The 19,023-nt window shown below is 37.6% G+C and overlaps 1 protein-coding gene across 2 annotated transcripts; it reads right to left on the bottom strand.

Moving 5' to 3' along the window:
• Positions 1–837: 837 nt before the first annotated feature.
• ankrd40 (ankyrin repeat domain 40) lies at positions 838–18,937 on the bottom strand. Of its 2 annotated transcripts, none has more exons than XM_001341341.10 (5): positions 18,512–18,937; positions 15,692–15,840; positions 11,688–12,257; positions 9,138–9,319; positions 838–2,416 (listed from the first exon to the last, which is right to left on the bottom strand). In XM_001341341.10, the coding sequence occupies exons 1-5, from the start codon at positions 18,643–18,645 to the stop codon at positions 2,273–2,275; spliced, it is 1,179 nt and encodes a 392-aa protein (XP_001341377.1). In that variant the 5' UTR covers positions 18,646–18,937; the 3' UTR covers positions 838–2,272. The 2 variants fall into 2 exon arrangements, 1 of the variants encoding a protein (XP_001341377.1); XR_012400909.1 differs by lacking the exon at positions 838–2,416 and adding an exon at positions 7,351–8,243 and having other exon boundaries at positions 8,299–9,319.
• Between the last annotated feature and the right edge of the window lie 86 nt (positions 18,938–19,023).

Here is a 19,023-nt window from a genome sequence, read left to right as displayed (position 1 = left end):
ATCTGTTAAACATCATGGAGGCCTAATAATTTTGGCTTTAACTGTACATAGGAAATAGACTATATAAGCCAGCGGTGTCCAAACTTGGTTCTGAAGAGTTTATCTCCCACTTGCTTCAACACACCTGCCAGGATGTTTCAAGTATATCTAGCAAGAGCTTGATTAGCTGGTTCAGGTGTGTTTGATTAGGGTTGGAGCTGAACTCTCCAGAGCTGCATCTCAAGTAGTACACTATGCACTCATGCACCATGTACTCATACACTTACACACTTAACAGCATAGTATATGTATGTGGTGTCGTCCCAAATGGAGCACTAATGTTTTTTACTGTTTCTCTGATGACGTTTCACGGTCACCAAATCAGTAAATTAAATAATCGAACTATCAAATAATACCTGCCATGCGTATAAGCACATTCTCTATCAGGAAGCAGTTTAAACACTCTTGTAGAAGAATTTTACTTTTACCATCTAAAATAAATAAAGTTATCCAACATGTGCGCCCAATAGCTCCACCCCTTTCGCTATATGAGCAAAGCTGCGGTCGTTGAGTGAGTAAAGTGTCCATCATTCCACACTTCATTTTACCGGCTGAATGAGTGCATCATCTGGGTAATTAAAGTGCACTTATTATTTTTAGAGTTTTCAGTGTGAACGCACTACTTACACTGTTTATACTACAAAATGGCGTAGGATAGTGCATAAGTATGCGATTTGGGATGCAGCTCAGGACACTGGCCCTTCAGGACTGAGCTTGGACATCCCTAATATAGGCTGTGTTAAACTTAAAAATAAGGTAGAAAAAATATTTGTTGTAATCGCACTAGGAAACAGTGTGGCCAATCAAAAGCCTTTAATTGTTTATTTATTTTTATTGTAGTTCTTCAGAATATAAAACGATAAGCATTTTCTTGACATCTACCTGACAATTTCCATTCTTGTCATTAGTGTTACCTTACAAAATAATAGTAAATAAATACGAAAACAAATATCTCCTGCAACCATCTCCACGGCAATCTTTTTAGTAAACTGACAAAGTATGAAAGAACAGAAAATGAGATTGTTTTATTTCAACCGAAGTGTACAATACTTCTGTTTAATCCTCAGCTTCTAGTATTATAGAATACTAAAAAAAATTGCACATAAAAAAACCCTATGCCAATAATTTATCAACGTCTTTTCAAGGGGCTAACAATACATCTAAACAATAGTAGTAGCATATTGTTAACAAATGTTTAATGTTCAGTTAAGACAAGTCAAGAAAAACTAAAACCAAATTGTAAGACGAATCGTCAGAAATTCTTACAGTAACAAAATGTCTATCAAGACAAAATCTAATGTAGTGTTTCGACGATGCACCGCTTCAAAACCTAACCTCAAGCATTCCCCGTTATTAATTTATGCTCATACATGAACAATGCAGCAAAGAGTTTAGTAAAATGGCACTACTATTACCTCTATACCTTAAACACAGATCCTGTTTCTCAAATACAGGAGAACCAAGCATCGTAAAACTCAGAAAGATGCTTACTGGAAGCTCTCAGTGGTTAAATATCCTATTATTCAACTCTAATTCAGCTCCTCCAAAGGGGTAAACGAAGAAATCTCTTGCTACATAGAGAAACGGGACATTTTTGCCTTCCTACAAGCCAATGAGACTCCAAACAGTCCATGCTAATTATGAATTATTTGGCTTATAGTGATTGAACAGCATTCAAATACAGCTCTGAAATTAAACGAAAAGGAAGTTTGATAAAAACGGACGCGCCTTCAATAAATCGCAAGGTTTTGGTAAAGTGCACAGAGTTGTCTGGCAAAACTGAATAATTCTTGAACTCAACGCATTGATGTGATATGATATTAACGTGGCCACTCAATGCAACCAATAAACAAGAGTTTAGTGCCTGTTGAAATGGGACGCTGTACATTTGTTCGACACAGTGACCTTATATGAGGCAGTAGAGCCTGACAGTATGCAAAAGTGGTGCATTTTCAAGTCCAATTGTCAGCTGGATGGATTTAAATATTCAAATTGAAGCCGTGAGCAAATCCCGTCCACCCTAGATCAAGTTAAAGCCTATAAAAACAAGCCATCTATGGTTATACAATGGAGAAGGAGAGGCACTAAGGATGCATCTGTTAATAATGGAGAGGAGGAATAAGGCTAACATGTTTTTCTGAACCGGTTTACCAACCCATATTTTGGGATCTGATACGTGTCTGGGAGTTCAGGCAGCAGGTCCCAGATTCACGGCGAGTCTCTGATTGGGAGGCTAGTAGGTGAGTCTGGAGGCCTTCATGTTGTAGCAGGGCCTGTCGGTGAGACCGCCCTGAGCAGAGAACAGCGACAAGCCTTCGGTTTTCTCCAGCACCACCTCCAACTCCTGGAAATCCTGTAGCCGCGCCACATCTTTATCCTGAGAAACAAACAATAAATGAAATGATGTAAAAGAAGAAAATAAATGATGTATATGTATAGAGTGAACCCTAAAGTTAATCAGACATTCCAGAAATCAATTCAGCAGTATTCTCTCTTGAATCGATTCTGAGCTTAGTTTTTAAAAGCAGATAGTGCTAAAGGGTACTTTTTAACAGCAGATGACGCTCCTGGCTAGATTTTAACAGCAGATGACGCTCTAGGCTAGATTTTAACAGCACATGGCGCTCTAGGCTAGATTTTAACTGCAGATGATGCTCGCTAGGCTAGATTTTACCAGCGGATAGTGCTCTAGGCCAGGGGTTCCCAAACTTTTTAGGCCGCGACCCCCAAAATGACAATGCCAGTGACTCGCGACCCCCAATATCCTCTGAGGTGGTTATAAATACAGAAACCTTGCATGCAATGGCACACACATACCAATGGACCCAAGTCTATTCTTCTTTTAATTTTTTTTTATGTATGAGAGCTGTAAATGGGCCACAAAGTTTAACCAGGTGTTATGAAATCTGCTGCATCTGACGCTATTGCTGTGTCTTTAATACAATGCAATTACCCCAGGGGTTGCAATCCAATAGAAGTAGTAACTATAAGCTACTATAGTAACTATATATATGGTATAAACAACTATTTTTTTCTCTTCAGAAGGTTATGGATAAAATATAGTAATTCTTATGGTTTAATAAAAATAAATAGATTTTTGGAAACCACCAGGCGACCCCCCTTCATTGTCCCGCGACCCCTCAGGGGGTCCCGACCCCCACTTTGAGAACCATTGCTCTAGGCTACATCAGATGACACGCTAGTCTAGTTTTTAACAGCAGATGGCGATCTAAGCAAGTTTTTGACAGCAGACAGCGCTTTAGGCTAGCATTTTTAACAGCAGATGGTGCGCTAGGCTAGCTTTTAACAGCAGATGGTGCTACAGGCTAGCTTTTAACAGCTGATTTTAATCTGAGCTAGTTTTAACCAGCAGATGGCGCTTTAGGCTAGCTTTTAACAAAAGAAGGCACTCTAGGCTATTTTTTAATAAGCAGACGGCGCTCTAGGCTAGTTTTTAACTGCAGATGGCCCTTTAGGCCATTTTTTAACAGCAGATGTCACTTTAGACTAGCTTTTAACAGCAGATGGTGCTCTAGGCTAGTTTTTTAACAGCAGATGGCACTCTAGGCTACATCAGATGACACACTAGTCTAGTTTTTAACAGCAGATGGCACTCCAAGCTAGTTTTTAACAGCAGATAGCATGCTAGGCTACTTTTCTTAACAGCAGATTTTTTAATAGCTTTTATTAGCAAGATGGTGCTCTAGGCTAGTTTTTTTTACTGCAGATGGTGCTCTAGGCTAGCTTTAAACAGCAGATGGCATTCTAGGCTACAACAGATGGAGCCCTTGGCTAATTTTTAAACAGCTGATGGCGCTTTATTCTATTTTAAACAGCAGATGACACTTTAAGCTTGCTTTTAACAGCAGTTTAAGCTAGTTTTCAACAGCAGATGGCACTCTAATCTAGCTTCTAAACAGCAGATGGCGCTCTAGTTTAACTTTTAAATAGCTGATGGTGCTCTAGGCTAGTTTTTAACAGAAGATGACGCTCTAGGCTAGTTTTAAAAGCAGTTGGCCTTCTACGCTTGGTTTTAAACAGCTAATGGTACTCTAGGCTAGTTTTTAACAGCAGATGGAGCTTTATGCTAGTTTTTAAATAGCTGATTGCGCTTTGTGCTAGTTTTTACCAGCAGATGACGCTCTAAGCTAGCTTTTAACAGCAGGTGGTGCTCAAGGCTAGTTTTTTAACAGCAGATGGTGCTCTAAGCTAGTTTTAAAACAGCAAATGCTGCTCTAGGCCAATTTATAACAGCAGATGGCACTCTAGGTTAATTTTTAACAGCAGATGACACTCTACCCTACCTTTAAACAGCAGATTAGGCTCGTTTTAAACAACAGATGGCGCTCTAGATTAGTTTTTAAACAGCTGATGGTGCTGTAGGCTTCCATTCTCACAGGAGGCAGTGTCTGTATTGTTATTCTACAAAAGGAAAACCACAACTAGTGCTGCACTCACAAAAGCTGTAACAAAGCAATGTTTATGTGCCATTTTTATTATATTCCGCTCAACAAAGAGGGATTCGCTTATGCAAATGTGTCTGATAATCCACATTATAAGCAATTCTATAGAAATGCAACCAAATGACTTATGGCATTGTGTTCCCTCTTGACTAGTGTTGTTTGCTTGTTCTTGTGCTCTGATCTATAGCTGAACAGGCAATCAGAGCGCTCTGTCATCGATGACTGATGTCGATTCTACATGCTGAATTGGGTGAACTCACTCTGAAGTCTGACAATAGGTAATGCATGGAACACACCAAAACAAACTAGCCTGATAGACACCCACTGACAGGCCAATGCTGCCCAACAGTTGACCATTGGTTTAGTATGTCCCGTCCTTAAGTATGATAACATTTACACAATTATCAACACAGGGACAATGTGACAGCCTGTAGTCTGTGCTGTCAACCAGATTCATGCAAACCTCAGCTTAAATATTTTCCCAGACTTGTTGCAACAGCTTTTTCAGTTCCTGTTGGCTTTAGTTCACCCTATGAAGAATTTGTAGGTATGTTAGTTATTTCGCTATCCACGCTTACATGAATGAACAAGAGATTCCTGCATCCACTAGCAAAGCAAATATCAAAAACTAGTTGCATAATTTTTGATTTACAATACCAAAGATGTAAGACCTGATATATTTAGACATTTATTTTCCATCTTTGCTTAGGGGAAAGCAGGCTTGCTGTAGTAGTGAGTTATTAGTGTCACACAGTGTGCATCGCTTGGATTACATAACCTGCACACACTGTGATTTTGCTGGTGGGGGGAAAGTAGTGCATTAGGACAATGGAAGCTTCAATTTTTAAGTGGTAATAATAGAGGTAATATTAGGGGTATATATATATATATATATATATATATATATATATATACATATATATATATATATATATATATATATATATATATATATACATATATATATACATATATATATATATATATATATATATATATATATATATATATATATATATATATATATAGGGGTATTTATGGCATTTTAAAGGATAATTGTTTGTCAAAACCACTCCATTTCGAGTCTGCTCTGCTCTGATTGGCCAAATAGCCAATTCTACTTAGATTGGTCTACAGCTTACAGTGCATTTCAGTATCTGCTTGTTAAGTGTGACGTCACGCAAAGCGGCTTCCGGGTCCAAGCGCTCTATTCAAATGTATGGGGAGACTCATAAAGTGTTAATTAAAAATGTTTACAAATCGATTTAATACTTTCGAAAAATCACGATCGCAATATATACGTCCATGCCTAATATCCGGTGGCCAGAAAGTCATTCATTTTTTTATAAATTGTTAAAATTTTGGTATTTGTGATGCAGCAAGCACAGAGATTGTTGTGTACACTATGACTTTATATAAAATTAACTTTAATGTGTGATATGAATTGAAAGTGATCATAAACGAATGATTTCTCAAGTCAAATGAGTGGCGGCTTGGATCCGGAAATAGTATTACATACGTCACCAACACGTTATCATTTGACAAGTGGATAGATTTGTCCATTATCATATCTGACAGGAGTCATCCTTCCTTCAGCGACTGTAAACACTATTGGACACTAATAAGGGTGGTGATCTGGCGATATCAGTTTGAGCATGTGTCTGCTGATAAAACACTGGAAGAACTTGTTGATCAAGCTAAAGATTTATCTCAAGCATAAGATTTACAGTTGTTCGGCTGATGCTGCTTTTTACCCAAATCTGTGGCACATTAGGTTGCATGTGTGTATCATGTATCATTGTATCATGTATCATTTAATTGCTGCAAACCAGGTTTTGTGTAAGGATTTCATTGATTTGTGTAAGCAAAAATGTGCTGCTTTGATTTAATATCTCTACAAATATTATCTGTACTGACATGCTTCAACAAGAGAGGATATTTCTCAAACTAACAGAACGTCACTTTTATGTAGCTTCATGCTGGACCTTCAGGGGAACTAAAAGGCTCAGAATAAACCGCAATAAAATAAGGATCTAAATTAGCATTTATTCTCCAACTGCATGAAATAACCATTTGCATAGGAAGTGTTGTCTTTTTATTCAATTCATTTTCATTCAAGTGCTAGATCAAACAACAAGAGTTTATGCAGGATGACGTGGCAAAAAAAAAAAACAACAAAAAAAAAACATCAGACACAGGAAAATGTTGTCGTGCCTCACTTCATATTAGTGACACAAAGCTTTGTGTAAATCTTTTTAAGTACAACCTGTCCACTATACATTTTTTTCTATCCGAAGTATTAAGAAAAATAGATAACTGAAAAAAACTGCTACTAACATACTACTATTAGAACCAAAATGACAATAAAGTATTACTTTTGTAATTTCATTAAACTAATTTAATTAATTTAATTTTACAGTAAGGCTGTGAAAATACTATTTTACTTCATATTATGTTTGTCTTCATTTACTAAAGTTAAACCATCTAGCTTTTAAATTACCCCAATGAGCCCTAATAATGTGAAAGTTTATAAACATTCTTCTAATTAAAAAACAAAACTAATCAAAAATAAACAAAACAAATATTAAAAAAGTATTAAATATGTATAAATATTAACTAAATCTAATAAACCATTAGTTTAACAAAAACATTAGTTTTTATTAAATAAAAGGTGCCACTAAAGGTGGAAAACAACAGCTTTGATAAAGCCAGGCACAAAACATACTTCCTTTTAAAGTCAACCTATTGTTGTGCAAGTACCTGTCAAATTTGAATATTCCTGACAGCAACATGCTAATGCTCACTGCTCAAATGCTGAATTAGTAAAAGAAGCAGACGCTGCTTTTTTGTGCACTGTAAGTAAAGGTTTATTTATATAGCAACTATCACAGACATTAAGGCCCCATTTACACTAACACGTTTTAAAAAACGATCTACATCCACACTGGTGTTTCACCTAGCGTTTCTGAAAAGATCTCTGTCCACACTATACTGCTGAAAACGCCCCTCACATGACCAAACACACACGCTGGCATGTGCTGCAGCGTATGCGGAGGTCTGATCTCCAGGCAGTCAGCAGGTGCTTTGAGCACACTCACCCTGTTGAGAGCAGCGCAGTTCGGACAGTTCATCAAGGATCTTCCACTGGATCTCATCTCTCTATAGTTATTAAACGTGATTTTTAATTCATCTTGTTTCACAACTCTGGTTTTTTGAAGCTTGCACCTGTTCTCAGGTAACGTGTTTTGGCTGAGCGCAAAGACAAGTTAATATATTAATTTATGTAACTCATACACTGATTCTGCACATCTGACTGATTGCTTACCATTATTTCCTATATTGTATAAACTCATTGTATGTTATACTTTTATAATGGCCATTACTGATTATTAAAAACTAATATTCAGCAAAGAAGAGGGAATGTGTCATAGTTTTTACTGAGAATGAAAGGAGACAGTAATGTTATAGGCTTTTTTGTTGTAAATACGCATACAGTGAAGAAAACGCTCGTATAAATATGCAGCTACACGGCACCTCAACATTTCTGCTGTCTGTTAAGTTGTTAATATCAAAATGAAAATAGGCAGTTCCCTATATTATATTTTCATTTTATTGTTAAGATATAGAAACAACGTCGCCAGGGTGATGTGAATGACAATTTAAAGTACACTGTCCCCCTTGAAGATTTACCCGACGTGTCCTCAAAAGTCTGTTTTCCATATCAAACTTGCAAAGTCTGAACTTAAAAGGAAAGGATGCAAGACTGAACTTTGAGCACTTAATATTGAGAAAAAGCCCCAATCAGACAGACGAATGTCTGCAGCCACGTTTTCAGATGTCTCTGTTTTCCACCAATCAACACTGAAGCAGCAGCATTTCCAAAACCATAGCAAAGCTTAAGCGTTTTAAAACTAAACTGTTAAAAACACTTTCATTTTGAACCTTTAAATCATCATAGGGGCCATAATATACAGATGAAGTCAAAATTATTAGCCCTCCTGTGAATTTTTTTCTTTTTCTTTGTCAAATATTTCCAAAATGATGTTTAACAGAGCAAGATTTTTTTTTAAGTATTTCCAATAATATATTTTTTTTCTTCTGGAGAAAGTATTATTTGTTTTATTCTGGCTAGAATAAAAGCAGTTTTTACTTTTTTAAAAAAAAACAATTAAGAACAATATTATTAGCCCCCTTAAGCCATTTTTTTTTATTGTCTACAGAACAAACCATCGTTATACAATGATCTGCCTAATTACCCTAACTTGCCTAATTAACCTAGTTAAACCTTTAAATGTCTCTTTAAGCTGAGTACTAGTATCCTGACAAATATCTAGTAAAATATTATGTACTGTCATCATGGCAAAGATAAAATAAATCAGTTATTAGAAATGAGTGATTAAAACTATTATGTTTAGAAATGTACAGGGGGCTAATAATTCTGACTTCAACTGCATAATAAATCAGTCATTTATCCTGCCATGCATTCACTTTTAGGAAGGTTTCTAAGCAAAGTCTTATGGATGAGACCCCAGTTCTGTCAATTCAGTACTAACTAGTGTAAGCAGCTCACTGGGTTTCTGGAACAGAGCAGATATCAGATTTTGGGTGGCTGCACTAGGCTTTTAACAGCCTCACCTTTCTGAGCATAGTGTTGGGCAGCTTTCGGATCTTCTCCACGTGCTCGGCGCTGATGTCCAGCTCCCGGCAGCAGACGCGGAGCAGAGCGCGGTACGTCAGCTCCTGCCGGTCCAGCTCCACCTCGATGAAGTCATTCTCTCTGATGTTTGTGTTCTGGATGCGCACCTTCAGGACAAGCTCTGAGAAGACATGGCAAGTCTGAGATTGAGACATGAGGAATCTTCATAAATTCCTCTAGTTAAACAAAGGAAACATGCTGAAACCTGTTCTACTGATCTACTGCTGCCCTTAAGTGACGTCAGAATGATCATATTTACAAGATGAGCAAAAGTATGACCAAATCAGCCTTGATGTAGAGCAATTCTACGATTTGCTTCAGTAAGAGGTCAATAAGTCTCACCATGGTCACAAAAGTTGTGGTTTTTTAATCCATTAACAAAGAGGCAGCAAATAAAGACAAGCAAATATCCTCTCAGTGTTTAGTGAATACAAATAAGGGACAAAATTAAATGTAAATAAAAACAATTTAAACTAAATTTATATGTTACTGCTTTCATTTTCATTCATTACTTATAATGTAGCCAACACCAACTGCTTTCTTGTTACCTAGCAACCTCATTAAAAAATATCAGGCCTTAGCGATGTTTTCTGCAGCATGTTTTATGTGAAAGTCAAAGCAGGGCTGCACTGAGTCACAATAAAAAGGCATTCAGATAGTCTACAGTTCACTCACCAACATGTTTGCTTATGGTGCTTTTCCACTGCATGGTATGACAAGACTGTTGTTAAAATATTGTCACCTCTACTACCCTGACATCATCTTAAAGTCTGTGTGAACCAGAAGTTGCTGCAGTATGATGATGCATTTCCAACTGAAATGGAATTTTGAGTAGGGGGTGGGGTTTATTTTTTGCAGTCCTTCAATCATGTTTCACTTGCAGCAAACTAACGGTTGAAGTAGCTAAGGAAATCCCACCCAATTGATGGGCGATATGGCAAAAACTTAATCTCGATAATTATTTTCCATATTGAACGATAATGATATATATTTTGATAGTAGTTGTTGATGCTTCCAGATTTAAAAGAGTAACCCAACAATAGCCCTTTTCACACAGTGATATCAGTAAATATCCAGAAAATTTCCACAATGACTTTACCAGTCAATTTTAAAAAGTGCTGTTCACACAGGCAAGGACTACCAGAATTTTTTCCGGAAAGAGCATTTACACATCCATTGCAAATTACCGGTAAATTCTGACATCATTAACCAGAAATGACCTCTAAACGGCTGCTCTTGTATTTGTAAACATTTGACTAGATTACAAACTCTGTTGATGGATAAGTATTGTGAACAACTTTGATGGAAACATATAGAGAAACACTTTCACATGTCGAGATGTACATTAGGCATGGGCCGGTATAAGATTCTAACGGTATGATAACCTTGGATAAAAATATCACGGTTTCACGATATTGTGCTCGCTGCTCTAAAACTTATTCTTTTTAATTGTCTGGGTTAAAACCTGAACCTTTTTTCCCATTTGAAAACAATATATTCTATATTTTGACAGATTTATGATATTTTGGAGCAGTAAACATGTCAGGCAATATAATTCAAATGAACCATTGATTTCTGCTCTCTTCATTTGTTTCAAAAACCCTGATTTCTTTACAATTTAAAACGGCATCTTTGGATATTTTTTTTTTGCTGTAGATACTGTTGACCTAAAAAACAAACAAAAAAAGTAAATAAAAAATCGTACATATACCTTAGGTATTACAGAAAATGTTGGCGGTTTTAAACTCTTGACTTTTCCAAACCGCGGTATACCTTAAAAAAGGTTATCGTCCCATTTTATCAATAATTTACACAGTTGGCATTAAGAAAGAACATAAAAACGTTATCTGATTAACATCTAGCAACTAAATGTGTCTAAAAAAAATATTTAAACACTTTTATTTTCATAAACAGCAAGAATGCGAATGCGTCTGAGTTTTCTGATTGGCTAAAGTAGACGTCTCACGTCATCACGTTCTAAATGTGAACGCACTTTCCAGCAATCTTCCTTCTGCATTTACACAGCGCAGCATTTCAGCAAATTACCGGTAATGTTACAACTTTCTCTTTCCGGAAAATACTTGGAACGAATTTACCGGTATTTTCAAAAAGGGCGTTCACACATACAGACCTTTCAGGAAAATTGCCTGCAATTTTCTGTAAAGGTTTGTGTGTGTAAGGAAGCTAATGACTGAAGCCACAAAAATTAGAGGGTCCACACTTCTATATTCTCATTGTTGCACATTTCTGCTGTGTTATTTGCACTTAGATCAATATAGAGTAATAAAGTCCAGAGCTATTCATTGTTATTGACATACATTTGATCAAATTCGATATAATATTGTTTATTGGCCCAACCCTACGTAAAACCGTGTTTGTTTTTTACCCAAGGTTATCACACCATCAGAATCTTAAACTAGCCCATGCCTAATTGTGATTAAAGTGACCCATACCGAACTGAACCATGCATAACTAATCCTCAACTCTACCTTGTACGTTAACAGGAAAAGTGCTGGTGAAAAAGAAGGGCTGGAAGGCGGGCATGGAGCCGCTGATCTGGGAGCAGTTGATCTGCGGCTGGATGGACTGCTGCCGGCTGATGGTGGTGCCGGGGAGCTGTGGAGGCTGGCTGGTGCTTGCGCTGGGACACACGGGGCCATTCTGTGCTATGGGATGAGCGTGTGTGAACTCGCAGTGGTTAGTGTGATGAGTCTCTGACGAGAGCTCCATTGGCAGGCCACCGTTCACCACGGGGCTCGGCACGACGCCGTTCTGCTCCACGCCGGGGACAAAGGTCAGCTCCTGCTGGCTCTGGCTGTCTGTGTAAAGGCTCTTGGGCTGCTGATGTGAAGGCGCTGGAAGCTGCTGCTCTTGTGTTGGCGAGAGAGTGGCCGGTTCAGACTCCAGGGGCTCTGCATGAGTGCTGTTGGTGCCGTTTTGCTGTGCTATACTCAGGTTATCTTTGTTCATCTTGCTGTACAGGAAGGGCGGGTTGGAAAGATAGTTGGGAATGATTGGCAGCTCTGGTTCCTTCACCTCAGGCTCGTCTTCTTCTTCCACTAAAAAGAAAAACAACAAACGTGAAGCGACAGGGCAAGGACATTGAAGTGCATTATCATTTGAATTCTGATTTTTTTAATTATTTAAGAAATTTTGTTCCAGTCTTAGACATAAGAACAGTCTTATTTTGTTTTATTTTACATGGGTTACTGGGAAAAGCTGTTCGAGATTATTCTGTTGCACATAAAAGAAGATATTTTGAAGAAAGCTGGAAACCTATAACCATTGACTTCCATCAATGGTTACAGGTTTTTAGCATTCTTCAAAATATCTTCTTGTGTGTTCAACAGAAGTAAGAAACCCATAAAGATTAGGGACAAGTAAAGGATGACAGAATTTTCATTTTTGGGTGAACTATCCCTTTAAACAAGAGGTCTCAAACTTGCGGTGTGACAGTTTGTGGCCCCCGCCTTAATTTGAAAGTTTTACTTCAGTGCGGCCCGCAAGGTTTGATATACATGTCACTTTACAGATTTGTGTGTGGATCTAAACGAACCCACCAATCATGGTGGGATATGGCTCTCCATCGGCTGGGCTTGATGCAGGCAGAGACCGTTTTCCAATAAGTGTAAGTTACAGCAGCTTTGCCATAGAGTGTTTTTTCCCATGCCTGCTGGCTGCCTCATTTCTATTGGGCACACGCGGACATTCGTCCCAGCGTGCTTCATTAAAAACAATTTGCTGCCCAGCGGGACATCATACGTAGATAAATGTAGTAATCAGTGTTTGATTTGAGCCGGATCCTGTACTGGGAAATGTCAGATATTTGTATTTTTCCTTCCGGTATTTATTTTAATTGATTTGGCATTAACTTGTGCGCAGTGAATACCTGCACGTGTGTGTGTATATGTGTGTGTGTGTGTGAGAAAGAGAGAGAGAGAGTGTAAGTGCAGCAAATGTTGTGTGGATTGTGTGAGCGCGCACATATGACAGTAGCCATGTGCAAGTTAAAACAAAAATCACGTTAACTATTGGTCCTGAACAATTTTTTTAACCAATCATCTTTCTTGCGTTTACAATCACTTTCAATGGTTGGTGGTTATTGTTTTGTGCGCGGTGAGCAGAAAAGAAATCAAAGTGATACATACGCAGCGGGATAAAAGAAAAGTAAGGAACTCAATGCAGCCTAATGTAATTGTCTGCAGTCACACAATGACAACTGTCCATCTGCAATAAGAGTCCCCGTCCAGTAACTGGACCAATTATAGAGTCGCACCGTTATTTGTGGGTTATTTGCATTGCTATACCTGCATTGCATTTGCATTGTCTCACACAATAAACATGACATAAATTTCTATATGATGTAAAAGTAGTCAAAACAAATGACAATAACACAGTGTTGCTTTTTTCCTGTAACAACAGCACGGCGGATAACAGTAAATCTAAATATTATTATTATTATTACTATTTATTACTGATTGATTTATTTTCTTATACATTTTTCTTTTGTTTATTTTTTCATCTTATTTTGTGTTAAAAAATTCCAATCTTCTCAAATCTCTTTATTTTTTAACACAAAATAAGATGAAAAAACAAACATTAACGATAAATAATAAATAATATAATTAATTTCTTGTGGAAAACCTGATGCGGCACAGCATCAGCCAGACTCTGCCTCCAGCGGCCCCCAGATAAATTAAGTTTGAGACCTCTGCTTTAATCCCTAATCGGCCCACAGGGTTTAGGTTTTTGTGTAGTAAAATGGATAAAAAAGTACAGAGTATCCACAGAAAGTTGAGAAGTGACTGTAAAAAATGATACATAGTTTATCATATAAAACTGAATATTTCCCTATGTATTTAGTCTGTAAATGTTCAGAAGATCCCCAAGGACTGTGATTTATTTACTAGGGTTAAGATAAAACATTTGGTTTATTTGGTTTAATATAAAATATAATAAGAAGACTGTGAGTGTGGATCATAATTTCTCACAGTATATTAAGCAATCCAATAGATGATACACCAAAATAAGGAATCATTTGTTTACCAATCCAAAGGCATACATTTTTTAACATTAAAGAGAGTGGTTCAAACAGCGTTGTTTAGATTTTTAAGGGATCATTTTTTTAAGAAAACCCCCCAAACAAACAGGCAACATTCATTTTCTTTTCGGCTTAGTCCCTTTATTCATCAGGGGTCGCCACAGCTGAATGAACCACCAACTTATCCAGCATATGTTTTACGCAGTGGATGCCCTTCCAGCTGCAAACCAACACTAGAAAACACTCATACACTCCTGCATTCACACTTATACACTACGGCCAATCAAAGGGCATCACACACCGGATGCCCCACGACACGGCACGCACATGACAGTTGAAAGTATCGTACACCAGACACGCACATTTGCATGATATTTAAAATAACACTATTCAGATGGCCCTCTGTAGCGCGGCAGAAATATTAACAGTGTCCCGAGTCGTGGCTGGGCGCCACGGACAGCCGCGCCGGTGTGTGTACTCTATGTTTAGAATTCTGAAATGCATGCTGTGCGTGAAGCGATGCCGAGCAGCGCTTCAAGTGTGTGACCCCCTTTAGCTTATTCCATTCACCTGTACTGCATGTCTTTTGACACGCGAACACAAGGAGAACATGTTAACTCCACACAAAAATGCTAACTGGCCAAGCTAGGGATCGAACCAGCAACCTTCTTGCTGTGAGGCGATTGTGCGACCCATTGCGCCACCGTAATGCAAACAGGCAACATCAATACTATTATTATTGTTATGGTCTGTCCGCCATGTTTGTAGTTTGTTTACACTTTTCACCCACGTTTATAGGTCTAATCAATTTCACGTCCAACATGCAATGTATTGTGGCCAGTATTAGCGGTTAGAGTATGGACGCTTCTACACTTCGAATTTTTGCCGGACCATCCAGGAACCTTTGGCTTACTCTTTTCAGCATACTGTGATTTGGGACATACTCATTCTATTTTCGAATTCTATTTAGGATAGATGGCACGCGAATTGGGACGCAGCATTATACTAGACATTGTATCTGTTTAGAATGCAGATGAGGACTTTACAGTCACCATAAAATGTTAAGATAAGATAAGACTGTACTTTTTTCCATATTGTGATGTACATCCGATGAAATGGTCCTGAAATTAGAAAAATTAAGGCCAGTCCTGGATTTCATCCATTGGAAACCGATTGGATCGCTGCTAACAAAATGAAGATTGACGAATGGACGAAAGCAGAGCAGAGACAAGACACACTCTGATAGCCCCAAAAGTCAATACATGTGACCAGATGTGAAGAAAAGTCGTTTTGAAGGAGGAGGGACAGTTATGATTTTTAATTAAAGATTATAAGGGATGGGTTTTTAAGCGTAATCTTAAAGACAGCTGATTGGCCACTGTGTTCCCTTGCTCAACAGAAAGCTCATCAAATACACAACGAAAAGGGATGCTGGGTTTTCTCAAAGCATACCTCCAAGTAGTCTTCTGATTTCAGGTTTGGAGGTGAGTTGGACGGCCAGCTCCTCTTTCGCTGTGAGGATGTCTTTGTCGGCTCCGTTGTTTAGCAGATAGGCCACTATCTGTTTGTGGTTTCTTTTGCAGGCCCAATGCAGACACGTCCTGGATGAACAGGGGACATGAGAACATCTGAGTCAAATGAGTTTTAATGCATTCAGCCGTTACTGAAACAAAGCAGGCAAGGCTTGGCATGAACGTCACAACTAATCTAACACCTCAGTTCAGTTGCTCAACAAATGTCAGAGTGAGAAAAACACATGCTCCTAACGACGAGCTGTTTAATTAAGCATTTGAGGAACGCTGCCAAGATGGATGATTTGCAAGGTAAGGGTTTTATCTGAAGAGATCATAAACTATGTTTTCCTCAATACTGATTTATTATTACATAAGGTAGTTCACATTACATCACGATCACGACAGTGCGTTAATGCCTTTAAACCCTATTAGGGTATTTATAAAGTCTGGATTAAGCAACATTACAAAAGCAATGTTTAATGACATGAGTTTGTTTGTTTTTTATTGCCACATCAGCAACCTATAGCTATTTCATGGCAAGATCGATATAGCTAAAAACATGTTACATAATAATAACAACATAATTTAATAAGAGAGTATACAAAATAAATAAGCATTTTACATTAAAACCTAAGGATTTTTCAGTTTAATATTTGATAACTTAAAATTCTTCCCCAGGATACATTGAAGAAAATTAATTGACAACCAATCATAAACTGCCCTAAATGTAGTTGGTTGATCCAGAGTTGTTGGAAGAAGAAATGTTTTGATTGCACTACAGTGTTTACACTTTACATGGAAATCAGCCTACATACGTCTTGCTGATGCTTCTGCGTATCAAACTGAAAGTGTTTCCACATTAAATGCTGCATGTTTAACAAAAGCGTAAAGAGCCAGGTTAAACTCATATTATAGATCAGGAATGTTGTTTTTGAGGCAATGCAGTGGTGCAGTAGGTAGTGAGGTAATTGACAAAATGTAAATATTGCTTAAAACATTAGAAAATTTTAAAGAAGCTATTCACCTCAAATTATTAATTACCCAAAATATTATTTAGGCGAATATTTTTCAGTTGAGTGATAGAATAAATCTCTAAGATTTGTCTTTGAGTTTAAAACGATTTTAGGGCGAGTAAATAATTTTTTTAAGTAAATAATTTTTAAATTTAAATTATACTTTTAAATATGTTTTAAACAGCGCCTTTCAAAATCCCAATGACACTTGACATAGGGTAAATAGAAACAAGAAACGCCCAAAACACTAAAATACACAAAGAGTATGAAATAAAACGGAAAAATACAAGTGTACACAAATAGCCTATAATTAAATAGCATACCACAACACAAACTAAACTCGTACAATCATCATCAGACCCCAGGATTAAATCAAGGGTTTAAGTCCCCCAGCCTTAAATCAACACTCAGATCAGATTAGATCACATATTTCAGTCATGAGGGGCCTCTGATTCAGATCAAGGAAAAGTTGATTTTATTTATTTTCGCACATTCAGAAATTCCCCTTAATAATAGAATTTCAGAAAAATATTATTTGCAATTTCTAAATCGGGAATCATATTAGCAGCCAAATGACTATCAAAGTACAATGCTGTTCATGGTTAATGCGTTTTATTTTTTAACTGTTTCATATTGAGTCACTGTTCCTAGAGAAACAAACTATTAAAAGGGAAAACAGTGGGTGTGGCTTGATTTTTTCTACCGCAAGCTAATTGGAAGTAGTAAAGTAGGCATTACAGTCACAAAGATCTGGAAAAGGGTTTCAGGAGGGTAAAGTCTAGATCGGATACGCGGCCGGCCGGTAGTGCTATGTGCACATTAATATAGATGCATTTTTATTTTATTGACACTGTATAATGATAATAATATTTTTACAGTACTGTGACGGTTGGGATTAGGGTAGGCGCTAAAAAATAAAATTTATTGGATAATTTAATGAATAACATAAATAATACTTAGTACAACTAATGTTTTTACATTACTGTAAGGGTTGGGGTAGATGTTGATAAAATACAATAAATGGGAAACTTAATAAATAATATAAATAATTCTCGTTAACTTACAGCCACAACAGTATCCGATCTAGCAACTACCTTTAGGAGACCTATTACAACCTAGCACACAACTCCTCCTCCCCACTGCTGATTATTGTCACAGTAGTGTCAAAACTGACATTTGGAGGGGCGTGGTTAAGAGTGTTAGCCACGCCCAATACCTCAGACAGGAAAATTTAACTGAAAACAAACAGGAAGTGCACTTTTTACATTTCACTGATCAATTACAAGAGCAAAAAACTTAGTTTTCTTAATGACATGCACAGATGAATTGTCCACCATCAAAAGTAGCAATATGAGCTGACAAAATCAATACGGTTAGTTTTGATTTAATGTGAACTTTAAACAGAGCTAATGTTGTTTTTAAGTCATACGTAATTTCAGACTATATATTCAAATATATTTGAATTTAAAAATATATGGAACGATAAAATGAACGAATGTGCAAATATAAAGCCCACTTTTAATGTTACCTCAGTCAGATTCTGGTAGACACAGCGCCCCCGGCCATACATCAGCTCATTACACTAATATCTTCACTGTCAGGTATGAAACCTACACAGACAGCAGCTATCTTATCTTATCGCATCAAGAAAGGCGTACAGTTTTAAGGGGAAAGGTTACAACAACTGTATGAGACCTGTACATAAATAAAATGGGTATGAATTTTTGTTCGTTAACGTTACGCACCATCCGTTAATCTCATTCTGAGAGTTGACGTTGACTCCGCTTTCCACCAAAGTCTTCACCTCGTCAATGTCTCCGATGGCACTGGCCTCTCTCAGACGCTCCTGCAGCTCTTTATCCAGCGATGTCGTTGACATTATTCAATTCTGTCTGAAAATAAAAGCTTCATACGAACTGACACGCTGTGCTTTTGAGACGGGAAGCAAAAACGGACCGTCAACTTGCTCCGCCGTGGATTAAACAGTTGCCCGCTGTGGGTGATTTTCGACCGAGAGGTGGTGGGAGTGTGTTTCGACGTATTAATAATGAAATCAGATCAAAAGGAAAGACTGTAATAGACCGGGTTGTGTTCAAATCGTCTTTCGCCGACTACTGCAATCCACTCGTATCCGCTGCTGCACCTCCCATGTTGGGGGCAATGTTTGGTGTAACACCTTCAGATGGTGATCTTTGGTTCCGGCTTGCACACGATGGCAAAAGCTAGGTTAGAGTGCGACCAGAGTTCAAGAAAGATA

This window comes from Danio rerio, chromosome 3 (genome assembly GCF_049306965.1).
Source record: "Danio rerio strain Tuebingen ecotype United States chromosome 3, GRCz12tu, whole genome shotgun sequence".
In the NCBI taxonomy this organism is placed as follows: domain Eukaryota; kingdom Metazoa; phylum Chordata; class Actinopteri; order Cypriniformes; family Danionidae; genus Danio; species Danio rerio.
This window is presented reverse-complemented; position numbering and strand designations above follow the sequence as displayed.

Coding starts and splice junctions, on each gene's coding strand:
- ankrd40 (XM_001341341.10), bottom strand. CDS start 18,645: ATGTCAACGACATCGCTGGATAAAGAGCTGCAGGAGCGTCTGAGAGAG. Junction 15,841..18,511: donor CAGAATGAGATTAACGGATG/GTGCGTAACGTT, acceptor CTGTTCATCCAG/GACGTGTCTGCATTGGGCCT. Junction 2,417..9,137: donor CCAACACTATGCTCAGAAAG/GTGAGGCTGTTA, acceptor TTTGTTTCTCAG/GATAAAGATGTGGCGCGGCT.